At 42.4% G+C, this 15066-nt stretch overlaps 1 protein-coding gene across 1 annotated transcript in view; it reads right to left on the bottom strand.

Moving 5' to 3' along the window:
• Positions 1–10942, bottom strand: part of EIF2B5 (eukaryotic translation initiation factor 2B subunit epsilon) — an 88528-nt gene extending 77586 nt beyond the window's left edge. The window contains exons 1-3 of the mRNA XM_069212936.1: positions 10750–10942; positions 9422–9546; positions 1198–1383 (exon numbers count right to left, since the gene is read on the bottom strand). Of these exons, the coding sequence (XP_069069037.1) occupies positions 1198–1383; positions 9422–9546; positions 10750–10908 (470 nt within the window). The 5' untranslated portion in view covers positions 10909–10942. The remainder of the gene's footprint in view (positions 1–1197; positions 1384–9421; positions 9547–10749) is intronic.
• Between the last annotated feature and the right edge of the window lie 4124 nt (positions 10943–15066).

Below are 15066 nucleotides of genomic sequence, written 5' to 3'. Positions count from 1 at the left end.
ATAATAAACTAATAATAATAAAAAAATAAAAATCACAGCAATGAAGCAAGAAGGCTAACAGTGTATGCTACAAACAACCACTAGCAAAGATGTAAAATTTCTAGGAATAAACTAAAAACACTTTTGGGTACTGGGTCTCTTTCCATGCTTACGGTGAACATGCTTCTGATACCGGCCTATACAATCTTGTAAAAAAACATATTACCAACTATGTTTTTTGCAGGTTGGAAACTGTGTTTTGGGAACGGGAAGTGGCTCATCTCATGGTTTTGAATGTATTTTCTACTGAGACATTGTTAATGCACATATGGAGTCATTAGCAAAAGCAAATGTAACTCTCTGTGCCTCTGTAAATAAACATCCCACACCAAGATGCAGACCAGTATGCTTGAACAATCAGATATTTTTGTACACCGATATGAGGCAAACTGCTACTGCTTTCCAATGCAAGCTAAAACAAACTGTGTTTGAGACATGTTATTGTTTAAAACTGGGACTTACTGGCTGGCAGAGACTATATGAAAAATAAACTTTGTGCTCAACTGCACTGTATGTCCAAACCATGATTGAAAGAGAAGTCTCGCTACAAGCACACTATCAACTAAAGCTTTTCTGGTGTGGCTACATGTTACCAGTTTCTAATCCTGTTCGTCAACTGGCATACCTGTACTTCATGAACTGCCATCACTTCAAGATCACAATAATACATTTAGGTGCCCGACTCTTAGACACTCCACATTTCTAAATTATGGTGGCTTATAAAGTCAGTTTCCTCTCCATCAATGAGCATGTACTAGTTTTTACTAGTTTTCATCAGGCCTACTCACTCCCCTCTTCTAAGAAATACCAAGCATTCTTCTGCTTTATGACAGAATGTTAGCTATTCTGCTCTAAGAGAAGCTGTGCACAGTCCAGTTCTGAGAAAACCCAAGGATATCTCGGCTCTAGGAAAGGCTGTGCAAGGCCCACTATAAAAAAAAAAAAAACTTGCTTCATGCAGCTATGGTCTGAGAAAAGGTACCAATTGTTGTACTCTAGGCACGGTGGCAAGAAGACCCACTTTAACAAGAGTTGCAGGTACTGCCCACACATTGAATAAACTGTTAATTGCCATGAGTTTATGGGCTTTGGCAGGGTACACATTGGGAATAGAGACTTTTTTTTTTAAACAACTTGTGAGAAGTAACAAGTTTTTACCTGTGTGCCTCCAGGGCTTTGGAGATGTTGATATTTGAGACCACATCACCATAAACTAGCAGAAAGTCAGAACGCACCAAAGATTTGGCATCCACATCCCTCAGGACATCGCCAAGTGATCGATACAGCTCAGAGGTCACCACGTGCACCACATTAGGTGAAGTTGGGCGGCACCACTTGGATTTTCTGTAAGATAAGGTAAAGATAAGGAGAGGCATGTACAATATATGTCTAGACACACCTATGTGTTGGTTATCTTGTGGGCCCCTAGAAGCATCATTTGGAAACAAAGCATGGTATCACTGTGGAATTATCTTACATAGCATGATCTGCACGGCTGCCTTAATTCGCTACTTGAGTTGGTCTCTCCTTGCAGACCAAAAGGAAGGCTAGAGAGCATGAGCAGATTTATTTAGCACCCTTTGTGGACCCAGTCATGATACTGTAATCACAACCTTTTATTCAAAGTTTATTTCAATAAATTAGAAAATACTCTCTCGCTACCTGAAGCAAATTGATGCGCTTAAGGTGTATTCTCCTCCTGCAATATGCAAATGATGCAGTCCTACTGGCTTGCCCTCCTGGTGGCTAAAGCTGAACAATTTCTACTTCTGGAAAACATGATGTATACTGGTCAGGGTATCCTCTTAGATGTTGACTTTCCGTTCCGAATGGCTAGCCGTGGGGAAAACCATTTTTTGAACCACCCAGTTCTATAGGCGAACATATAGTTTACAAAATATGAGAGTCTTTGTCCCTCCCTGTTATGTCTGTGAAAATGTTATCCATTTTCACCCATAAACAAAAACAAAACATTTAGACCCAGGAAGATGGCTTTCAACTCTAGATAGTGTATGTAAAAAGACATGTCTCCCAACCACTGACCATGGCAGTTCAGGACCAGCGCACTCCCCCATCTCAAGAAGAGGAGTTGTTTTTTTATTGTTACTTGAATGGCTTGAAAGACTGACCAATGAGGAAGATAATTCCCTTAAAAGTGACCATTCAACACCATTTTGGAACAAGTATTTCATGAACTGTTGTTCTTGAAGATTATTCCAATGTACAGTCAGATTAAGTTTCACGATGCAATTTCTCATAGGCAAGATGAGCTACATTAATGCAAGAGTAAATTAGGACTGGCTGCCTAAGAAACTACCAGGTGACAGGGTCTTCAAAAAGAAGCAGATCATTGATAGTTTTTCGTGATAAAACCCTCTCCAGTGGAAAGATCTGTGTATTAGCGTCTTCTTATGATATCATGAAACACACTACCATGTGGCGTTGGCTCTGCACATACTCAAGCCTGCCAGAAGGGCAGTCCACCCTACTGTTTTTTCTCAATCTAACAATAGTTACCTAACAGCATCCAACAGTTTAAATCTATAAATTGGGGAGCGGAGAGTATAAATGACTAAGGCAATAGTTATTTTTTATTTAAAGTTTTAATATTTTTAGATGCACCAAAGTTATAATCGAACAGTAACATGTAATTATCTGTTCAGCGTTCATTGAATTTATTCAAGCAAGTTTTCTTTATCATGTGTAGCTTTAATTTTCCAATTAATTTATAGACAAAAAGCAATTGTTTTTCCATGATACATTTGTCTTCCCAAAGTGCTTTTATGATGTAAAAACTACAGCCAGCGTGTCTTTCGTGGTACGAAAACATAGTCGGGGGAATAGAATTCGAAATATTGCGTAGGCTCAAACTAATGTCCTTTCTGAACATCATCGATTGCACCTTCTACTAATGTCTCCTGTCCTACCGTCTTGGAGAACATATTTGTTCACATGCTTTTTCCATCTCTTAAAACAGGACTAAGCGTCAACTGACAACATAACCTCAATCATTTCTTAAGGAACATTCTGTCTCTGCGCCACATACCAAATAATTACGTACAAATATACTTCCCAACATGGTATTAAGTGCTTTGATTAGATGTGGACCTCACACTAATCACATCTTATCATCGCTCAGCCATTATTGGTCACAGATGTTCAGATGTTCCACATGATCTAACTGCCAACTAAGGCCTTTGAAAAGAAAGTACAACGTGACAGAACGTTAAATAAGCTGGTATAAATTAGACTTTCTGCTTGGCTGTTGTCTGTCAAGGAAATCCAGACTAAATATGATGATATTCAATCTGTTCTACCCAAAACAACTTAGACTGATCCAATATCTCCTTTCACAACAGTGCGGTGCCTCGGAAGTGATAATTTCAATCACCCAAACTGTGAGCAATTTTTTCACAAGTCTCGAAAGATACAGAAATCAAGAACAAAAAACATTTCCCATAAGCCCTTCATTCACGGAGACCTCTCAAACAGTCAGACAATGCACTGAAAGATTAAAGATCCTATATCTTGTTCAAACTGAAGTTATGAGCTCACAAGGGCGTTTCCCCGTTATTGACCGAATCAAGACCTGCAAATCAGCCAGCTCGAAAGCATCAGCATTTCTGCACTAAGACAAAGAAGAAAGATGCCACATGTTCCCGTCACTAAACAACGCTGAGGTACAATGATTCTCCTACCCTCAAAGGTTCAGAAAATCAGTTGTGTCCTTTCCTAATATACCCAGGTTTCCTGATCTTGACAAAAACACCAACTTTAATGTGTTGCTTCTTACACTTGTGTTTAGCATCATAATATAATTTGCTACGATCTTGAGAACATTTTACATTGTGTTTTACCTCACTAAGGGCCAGATGTATCAAAGGTTTTTACCCATTACAGGTCTATGGGAAAATTTATTCATACGTATGGCCCTAAGTGACCAATCTACTTTAGTAATACTTGTCTTCCAACCAAAATTGTCCTTGCAAATGGGAATCCGACCACTCATTAACGCGAAAGGTGCAACCCCAGTAGATTCACAAGGGGTAGTTCTATACGCCCAGATGTCTGCTTTAATTCTTCCTTCCAATTAAATTTGTTATTGTTGGCAAGTTGAATAACACCTTTTATTACACGGTTGAATCTTTCTACTGCACCATTGCCAGCTAGATGATTCAATGAAGTAGTTTTGTGTAAAACACCTTTACATACTAAGTACGTTTTGAATGTATCAGAAGTGAATTGAGGCCCATTATCGCTAACAATACATCTAGGTAACCTCTCTTTTAAAAACACCTTATCCAAAAAATTCACAAGAGAGTCTACATCCACCCTATTAACAACTTCCACTTCTGCCCATTTAGAAAAATTATCGACCAACACAAGTAAGTACGTCTGTTTATCCCCTTCCCCGATGGGTCCAGCAATAGCAACATCAATTTTTTCCCATGGCATATTTGGACACACAATAGGATGAAGAGTTGGTTTTAACGTTACTTGAACTTTGTCAGAATTATTACATGCTTGACAATCTCTCACTTTCCTTTCAACGTCTAAATCTAATCCTGGCCACCAATACGAACACTTAACTTTGTTTTTTGTCTTTTCAATATCCAAATTACCTTCATGGCAAATGTCTACTATCCTATGTCTTAAACGCGAAGGTGGAATCACCTTGCCAATTCTTAGCACCCGACCGCCTTCTAATGATAATTCATGTCTCAATTCCCAAAACACACAAATTCTGTGATCTATGTGCCGTTTCTTTGGCCACCCGTCCTTGATGAACTCACTTAAAACACCCAAAATATCGCCAGATACCTGCGCTTGTTCCAATCGTCACTAGTTATACCAGGTAACTCATCAAGCACGTTGGCCACTGAAAATGTTTCTAGATCTGTTTCTTCACCATTCGGTACAGGTAACGGCAACCTACTTTAAAAAAAAAATCTGCCACCACATTCTTAACTCCAGGCACATATTGTATACTGTAATTAGAATCCAACAGCCTAACAGAGATATGAGATATGCTAGGTGAAGCAGAAATTAAAACCCTGGTGGTCAAAACCTTGGTGACCGGTTTATGGCACTTCTCAGTATAACAAGGTGGCCCCAAATGTAATGTCTGAAATGTTCCAATCCCCAAACAAAAGGTAACTTTTCACACTCAATATTACCTTTTCTTCGGTATGGGTATTTGAGCGTGAGCCAAAATCTATAGTTATTTCAACACCCTTGTTATCACTTTGACTCAAAGTGGCACCAATACCCTTCGCACTAGCACAGAGGTCTTCAATCTGTGGGTCGCGACCCCCGGGGGGGGCATGGAGTTCTGGAAAGAAGGTTGCGCACTCCCCCAGCCGATCGTAAAATGCTTCAGCTGAACTTTTACTGATTGAGTCTCCTGTGCTGTGACATGAAGCTGCACAGATAGCTAAAGAATCCTTCCTGCCAGGGGGCCTGCTTCCTGAATGAAATGTAAACGTTAGCTACAAGTTGATCTGCAAATGGTAAAATATTCAAAATGATCCAATCACTCAAAGCTTTGTGATGACAAAGATTTGTTCTATTGGAGTGGTAGTGCAAAGAGTTACCAACTGGGCTGTGAAGTGTGTGCTTTTAATTGTAATTGTATATACATAGTGCTTAATACCCCTGAGTGGGAGTTGAAGGGACAGCTGTTAAAAAAAATGTATTACATATGGTCTGGTAATACTTAAATCTACACTTTAGAAACACCATTTTATCTTAAATCTTTTTTGTGCATTTTATAGTGGCCTATCTTATACAGTGTGTTATGCAAATATAAAATAATGACTTACATTTCACAGTGCTTTCTGTCGCAGGCTGTGACCTTGTAGCACTAAAAATACACAAGTCACTATTCTCCACTGCACCAACCAAGATTTAATTCTGTGGCTGTCTGCTTACACACACACACACACACACCTGCAATGTTATTAGCTTTTAACAGTTGCCTCGTGGTATGCGTTTAAAAAAAAAAAAACAATTGTGTACAAATTTTGCATAAAACTCCACCAGACCCAAAAATGCTGGTAAGTCATCCTTACTCTGAGGTCTAGAAGCACATTTTACAGCATCAATTAACTCTCTTTTAGGTTTGATACCAACCTCTGAAATTTTGTGGCCTAAATAATTTATTTTTCTCTCAGCAAATCTGTACTTACTTAATTCTGCTGTTAAACCCTGCTCAACTAACCTTTGTAAAACGTTATCAAGAATAAGATCAAGCTCTTGTCTGCTCTTCCCCATCACCAATATATCATCCTGAAAAATGAGTACGTCTTTCATGTCTGAGAAGACATTGTGCATTAGCCTTTGAAACATTGCTGCTGCTGAAGCTAACCCAAAATGTACTCTTTTGAATCTAAAACATCCTAAGAGTGTTATGAAAGTTATAAGACTTCTGGTCTCAGCATGCAAACATATCTGGTGATGGGCAGCTTTTAGATCAATACTGGAAAACCACTTAATCCCTCTTGTGCATGCTAACATCTCACTGATTTTGGGTAAGGGAAATTGATCTACAAGAAGGCTTTTGTTGAGATCCCGAAGATCAACACACTGTGTAAGCTTCCCATTTAGTTTTTCTAAAGCCACGACTAAAAGTGCAACCCATTCCGCAGAATCGACAGGTTCAATAATACCTTCTGACTGTAACTTTTGAAGCTCTTTCTCCACCTGATCCTTCAATGAAAAGGGAATGCTTCTAACCTTATGTACAACTGGAGAAGAATCGGGTTTAATTTATATTCTGTGTCGGAACCCCTTAAGTTTCCCAATTTGCCCTGAGAATACCTTAGGAAATCTTTTTTGCAATGTCAGAAATAAACGGTGCCTCCTGTTGTACTACCAAAACAGGTACTGAACTACTGGCATCAAGAATGATACAAAGTTTGCCCTGATCTTTCCGCCCAAGAACAGATTCACCTCTTTCAGATACACAGATTTTGCAATGAACCTGCTTTTGTTTGAACTTGACTAACAATTTTTTGTAGCCAATCATAATTATAGGCTCCCCTGTAAAAGTCTTTGGAGAAATAACGGGTTTCTCAAGACTATTTCCTAGAACAGGCACTAAACACTGTTGCCAGACATCCTGATTCACAATAGTGCAAGGTGAACCCGAGACTGCAACTACAGAAATGTATACAGCCCAATAGATATATTGCATAAGAGTCTGTTGTTACTCTCTGTTATGTTCAATAATTTATCATCAATATTCAAAACACATAAATTTGAATCATCAGAAGAACTATTTTGTGAATGTACTTCCTCTATACATTTCACACAAACATCTTTATTCACATTCTTTTTCTTACAACACACTTTAGCAAAATGAACCATAACCCCACAGTCCGAGCAGGGCATTTTTTATCATTAGCTAAATGATACTTGCTCCACATCTGAAACAAGCTTTTCTTTCTTTCAAATTAACGTAATCTTTACATGTGGAACCAATGAATTTTTTTGAAGTTTTGTTGGACTTCCTCACTTTGGCTACCATGGAATTGTTCTCTGAATCAGTAGTCATTTTATCTTCACTGCTCACAACAGCCTTAGAACACCTTCCAGTAAGTTCAGCACTCTTAACCATGTCAATGCTTTCTTGAAAAGACGCTTCTCCTCCTGCCCAAAGTTTACCTTGAATAAGAGGATTCGCTGTATGCATCACAATTTGATCTCTAATAAGATCATTATGAAGATTCCCAAATTTGCAAGAGAGAGCTACATTTTCAAGTGCCGCTACATAATCCTCCACCAGCTCCTCTGGTTGTTGCTGCCTATGAAAAAATGTGGAACGATCCACATCAATACACACTGTTGGTTTAGGCTACTGAGTAAGATCATCAAGAGCGTGAGTATACTCATCTGGAGGTCTAACTTTTTTTTATTAATACTGTTGTAAACTTTTAATCCTTTTGCTCCTAAACAATGTAGAAGATTTCTTTTCCTCTGGTATAAGATCCTCATCATCTTTAAAAGATACAATGTAATTTTCAAAATATTCTTTCCACTCTTAACCATTTCAAGCATGGTTCACAACTTTGAGGCAAGAATGGCTCTCGGGGAGTAAGGGTCCACACATTTCCTGAAGTCATGCACTAAATTATACGTAACAAAAATAAACATGAAACATAGTAAGAAAATACTCCATTAAGGAAAAGAAAAAAAAAACTGCACCAAAAATGAAAAAAAAATATATATATATATTTTTTTTTAATTGCATTTGTGAGTAACGATCAGCAAACATATTTCAAATCCCTCATGAGAGAAAATAAGGCGATTAAAAAAAACGAGCTCAGGATAAAAACAAGTTCAAAGTAACTCCGTCCGACTCGCGTTGTAGCCAATCCACACGTTTGATTCTTTGTAAAGAAACAAGGCTGCGGAAAGAGCACGAATTCCTTAGTAACTATAGCAACGCCGTGCTATCATTAAGTAAAACGTCAACGCTGTGCAAAACTGGTTGCTTAGAAACTGGAAACCAAGATACGTGTCAACTCTGTAATACGTCACAACGTTTGAAATGCCAAGAAGCAGGAGACCAAACCACATAGAACGTCAGGATTCCGTTGCGCGAGCTCAGATCCGACAGATCGCGCGTGCAACGATGTAAAGTACTCACAAGTGGTCCTGGCAAATGACTTGTAGAAATCCTGCAGCACAGGCCACGCTGATGAAAAGAATGCTGACAAATACAGGAAACAGCAGAAACTTCGGCTTGAAAGTCCTGACCTAAATGCAATTGCCCAGTGGGTTCGTTGTCGGGGTCAAGCAGCTTGTCGCCAAACTTTAAGACACTCGACAGTATTGGTAAGTTTGAGATGCGTTTATTAATGAAATTGAGACCCCTACACACTGCACAGCCTCCGTCCTGCTTCTCCAACCGCCAACCATAGAAGCCCTGACCGCGATCGAACTAAGTGACATTGTAATATTAGATGTCACTTATCATGAACACAACAAAAGGTAAAGCCAGCTTTCAACTTAAAGTTGCAGATCAGCTTCCTGATAGAGAGCCCTAAAACATTTCTGGAAAAGTAAACATTCGCTACTCAACACAGTACACAAGCTAATACTGGGCATATACATCAGGCGCAGATTTCGTAAATCACGTAAACAGAGATTCTACAAAAGATACAATGGGAAAGCAGTTCTTCGAGTATGACAGAATTGAGAGATGGAACATGTGTGGTTCATACCCACAACAGTATTCCAGAAGGATCTCCACTCCTAAAGTGCTGGTTCCCTGTATCTAATTCTGGCTCCATTCCCACACTGAGGAAGAGTAAGGAAACAGGATCAATATCAAAACAAGCAGGAAAGTTAGAATTTAGGTAACAGAAGCATTACTTACTGCAAATGCTCCTTGATTTGATGGCTCATGCAGCAACAAAAAATGAAGGTCTCCTGAACTCCAGTAGCCGTAAGGAATTCAAGCGTATAATCGATCAATGCCACATTGACCAATGGAAGGAGGACCTGCAAACAGAACATACATATCTAATGAACACATAATGTGAATGGTTGGGCACTTATTAGTGAACGAGATATCACAGACTTGAGGAGATAAGATAGATGCCAGATAGTGGTTATGTTGTAGTTGTGCTAACGTGCAAAGCAGGCCGTCTCAGGGGTGCCAAAGCTAGGTTTTACTCTAGTAAATGGGATGGTCATGCAATCGTTAAGCGCAAGATGGAGGGCATTAAAATGTCACTAGCAGAGGTATTCCAAGGTATATACTGGGGCAGTGACCAGGAACTGCACAATCAAAGAGCAGCAATGCATTAAACGTAGCAAGAGTAGTCAACTTAACCAGATTCCTTAGGGCAAAGACATTTGATTATATGAGGATAAAGCACTAATATCAACAAATGTAGCTTCAAAGCTTTAAGGGCAGAGTTCCATTTTTGCATCAATTTAACTAAGGGTGTATGCACGGTAACATTATCCTGCCACTTTTCTGTAAACACAGGTATGCAGGCACCATATTTGAATAAACTGCTTATGCAAAAAAATGACACTTATGTAATGTGGTTTGAATAAAACTGAAATGGCATCCATGTGCAGTTACATACATAAAGCATCGTACTGTAAGGAAAGAGCTCAAATCCTTGCACACTGATCTCACATATTTGTTTGTTTATTTACGTGTAGGTGTACCAAATAAGAAATCAAGAAGAACATGCAGTCACTCAAGATGAGGTAAGTGCGTATACTTTGGGCTTACTGGATTAAAATTACAAAACAGAGCATGTCAAATATTGGTGCTAGAATAAATTAGGTGTATACTCTTAAAAAAATATAGAAAGGGTGTAGTCAAGAACGTTCATCAGGATGGCTGCAAGACAACTCATGCACTTTGCTTTGTTCTACTTACCTCCTTCCAAAGCAGGCTACAGAGACAAAACTCCTGGGTACAAACAGTGACAGGCACAAAAATATACACAGAATGGCAAGTGCAAAAAGTAAACACAATCCTAACCTTTGTATAACAGCCAGGCTTTACCATACTTCACCAGCACACTACAGGGATAGAGACTGGCTAGCAGCAGCTCAAGCTTCTCTAACATACAGAACGTGAACATTGTAGTCTGTGGCGCAATGAAGCATGCAGATTAGCAGGGGCGCTCTGTGAACCGCCCCCATATGTGCCTGGCATGATCCTATCCCAGCTCCACTCACCCGAGCCCGGTCCTTGCTCACGGGGCTGAAGCGCCGAGTGAAGCTGTCCGCCACCAGCACGGCCTGCAAGGGCGGCTCCTCCTCCTGCTCGGCCCCGGCCGGCCCTCGGCCCGCACCGCTCGGGCGCTTCCCTCCTCGACTCGCTGTTGTGGCCGCCATGTCTAGCTGGAGCAGGTGGCCACGCGCGATGACGTCAGAGACTGGGCCACGCGGATGGGCTGTCAGTGGCAGAGTGCCGCGGACAGCGAAAAGAGACTACAGCGTGCGGACAAAAAAACACAAAAGAAGGACAAGTGTGGCGGACGCGTTACCAGGCAACGATGTTGGCATCTTAGATTTGGACTTCTCCTGGTGCTGTGAAAAAATAAAAATTGTAGCTACTGCGCCAAGTATTTTAAATTCTCTTAGCTTACTAGAACCTATGCAGGCGGGAGATTCCCGCTTTTTGAAGCAAAAAAATGTTATTTTGGCTGCAGCCCGCCTGAAATTGCCTCTGCTTCAATAGAAGTCAATGGGAGAAATACATTATTTAAAATCTCTATCTCTCACTTTCCTCTTCTAAAATGTTGGCATGCATCTATTTGGGACACAGAGGCCAGGGTTATGTGTATCTCTCTTTACCGCAAAATTCGCAGGAGCCATTGAAAACAGTTTAAACACATAAATTACAGTTCCCGGAATTATTTTTCAATTTGACGTGGCTCCAATCACTAGTCCTCATGTACTTACCTTTTAAGCCGACCTGCCAAGTATCACGCATCAGGGGTTTGACTAACACATTTTAGTGCTGGTGTCCGCATCACAGCACAAAAATAAATTGGTTACTCTTTTACAGAGCTTCTTAAGAAACTGTCTGTACATGACAAGCGCTCCGCATAGCTGAATAAAAATAGCCAGTGCACCGCACTGGCTGTGCAAATTACAGCTTATTATCCTACTGCCTGGGTACTCAGTCATCGCAGTCTTGGACTTGAGCTGGGAATATTGTTTCGGCCCTGCGCGGCAAACGCAACTTGTACTCTGGCTGCACATGCCCCACCCCGAGACACACATTGGCCGCTGGAATATTGGTGCAGCTGTGTGCGTTCAATTTGCAACAGAGGCGTCTTTATACAACCTGAAATAAATATGAAGCACCAGGCTCAGAATTACACTGATTCAGCGCCATTGCAGTTATTTAATTAAATTGTTGTGGTCAGTGGCATGAGAGTGGGGGAGGATGCCAACAATTAAGGATCGGAGAGCAGATCACCCTCCGTGCCCATCACATGTTTGTACCTGGCTCCCAAACAGAATTGCCATCTGGCCAGCTGTATACTGGCATGGCCGGTATTTTATTGTCTTGTCGGTACAAAAATTAGAAAAGTCACTTTATGCCTGTATTTTTACCCCAATATCAATACATAATTTAAATAGTAAACGTTAAAAGATAACACTTTTAAATGTGTTTTATAGCTGTTATAATGATCAGTGACTGCTCATTAAAGTAAACAAAGACAGAAATGGCATGTTAAAAACAAATACAGACATTTTAAATAAAGTTCTAAGTAAGAGTCAGATCAAGGCCTTTACAGACTCTTCTTAAAAGATGAGCAGATAGCAAGTACTTTTGTCTGGTAAAGTTGGCAACCCAACTCCCAAACATAATTGAAACCGGCAGCAGCCTCTAAGTAACCCTAATCTAATTCAGCAATGCAGCTATGCTGTACTTTATGTTGCACTCCATTTTTACATTTTATAGACAATGGTGGTCATTACAACATTGGCGGTAAAAGCCGCTTACCGCCGTGCAGAAGACTGCCAACACACCGCCGCGGCCGCGGAATTCCGCCACAGCTATTATGACCCACATTTCGGAATCCGACAAAATTCAGACACCCACACAACTCCGCCACACCAAAGGTCAGTGATAAACTGGCAAAAACAAAACCTCCACCGTCACGCCAACAGAAATACGCCCACACTATCACGACACACGAATCCACGCAGTGGTCTTTCAACCGCGGTATTCCATTGGCAGTACACACCGCCGCGCTCAAAATACACACACATATACAAAACACCGCCACATTGGACAATTCCAAATACACACACCTGATACACATACACACACCACTCCCACACACCCAATACAATATAAAACACGCACTCACATCACCCACAAACCCCTAGGACCACTATTACAGAGAGAAGGCCAGAGAGAGACACCACTATCCACAAACCAGCATCCACAGGCACTCAACACCATCACCCACACAACTTCCACGCACAAAACACCACACACCACTACATATCACCACACTTATCAACACACACTCAACCCCACACATCATCTACACCACCCCATGGCACGGCAAAGACACCCCAGGTTCTCGGAGGAGGAGCTCAGGGTCATGGTGGAGGAAATCGTCCGGTAGAGACACAAGCACACCTCAATTGCAAGGAAGATGGAGCTATGGCGAAGAATAGTCGACAGGGTGAACGCAGTGGGACAACACCCAAGAAATCGGGACGACATCAGGAAGAGGTGGAACGACCTACGGGGGAAGGTGCGTTCCGTGGTCTCAAGACACCACCAGGCGGTTCAGCGGACTGGCGGCGGACCCCCACCTCCTCCCCCACAACTAACAACATGGGAGGAGCAGGTCTTGGAGATTCTGCATCCTGAGGGCCTCGCAGGAGTCGGTGGAGGAATGGATTCTGGTTAGACAAATCTTAACTATTACATCCCCCACCCTACCTGCATGCCAGCACATACCGCCACCCTCACCCTCACCCCCATCACACCAACTTCTCACAAATGTACCAATATCACAAACCACCCATCCCAAAACCAAGTCCTGCATGCAAAAACAAAGCATGGACACCCATTACTAAAGCATGCCCACTGCACATACCCATATAACCCCCTAAACCATCATCACACAGGCCCCCACACAGGAATGCCAGCACTGGGGTACACGGTCACCCACCCATTGCACACCATGACACACACAGATGCAATAATCATGCTTTTCCACCCCTGCAGGACCACTACCCAACGTCACCAGACAGGAGGGTCCAGACATCTCCACCCCACCCACAGAAGAGGCCCACAGTGATGACAGCAGCTCTGTCCACCTGGATCTAGATGACCAGCCCGGACCATCGTGGGCCTCGGGACAGTCGGTTCCCCTCACACAGGCACAGGCCACCACAGACCTTCCACCCTCTGGTAACACCAGCACAGCACCCACCCAGCGGGCCCATACCTCCGTCCCCAGGACACGTCAATCAGCTGTGTGTCCACCACTACAGGGACCCCGTATTAACCCAGCACCCCAACAACAACAGGGACCTGGGGGCAGTGGTGGTGGGCACTGATGCTGACTTGACTGAGAAGTGTGCTGGGACCCTGCTAACCAGGCCCCAGCACCAGTGTTCTTTCACCTAAAATGTACCATTGTTTACACAATTGGCACAACCCTGGCACCCAGGTAAGTCCCTTGTAACTGGTACCCCTGGTACCAAGGGCCCTGATGCCAGGGAAGGTCTCTAAGGGCTGCCGCATGTCTTATGCCACCCTAGGGACCCCTCACCCAGCACGGACACACTGCTTGCCAGCTTGTGTGTGCTGGTGGGGAGAAAATGACTAAGTCGACATGGCACTCCCCTCAGGGTGCCATGCCAACCTCACACTGCCTGTGGCATAGGTAAGTCACCCCTCTAGCAGGCCTTACAGCCCTAAGGCAGGGTGCACTATACCACAGGTGAGGGCAGAGGTGCATGAGCACTATGCCCCTACAGTGTCTAAGCAAAACCTTAGACATTGTAAGTGCAGGGTAGCCATAAGAGTATATGGCCTGGGAGTCTGTCAAAAACGAACTCCACAGCTCCATAATGGCTATACTGAATACTGGGAAGTTTGGTATCAAACTTCTCAGAATAATAAACCCACACTGATACCAGTGTTGGATTTATTAAACAATGCACACAGAGGGCATCTTAGAGATACCCCCTGTATTTTACCCAATTGTTCAGTGCAGGACTGACTGGTCTGTGCCATCCTGCTGCTGAGACGAGTTTCTGACCCCATGTGGTGAGGGCCTTTGTGCTCTCTGAGGACAGAAACAAAAGCCTGCTCTGGGTGGAGGTGCTTCACACCTCCCCCCTGCAGGAACTGTAACACCTAGCAGTGAGCCTCAAAGGCTCAGGCTTCGTGTTACAATGCCCCAGGGCACTCCAGCTAGTGGAGATGCCCGCCCCCTGGACACAGCCCCCACTTTTGGCGGCAAGTCCAGGAGAGATAATGAAAAAAACAAGGAGGAGTCACTGGCC

Source organism: Pleurodeles waltl, chromosome 11 (assembly GCF_031143425.1).
Source record: "Pleurodeles waltl isolate 20211129_DDA chromosome 11, aPleWal1.hap1.20221129, whole genome shotgun sequence".
Lineage (NCBI taxonomy): Eukaryota > Metazoa > Chordata > Amphibia > Caudata > Salamandridae > Pleurodeles > Pleurodeles waltl.
This window is presented reverse-complemented; position numbering and strand designations above follow the sequence as displayed.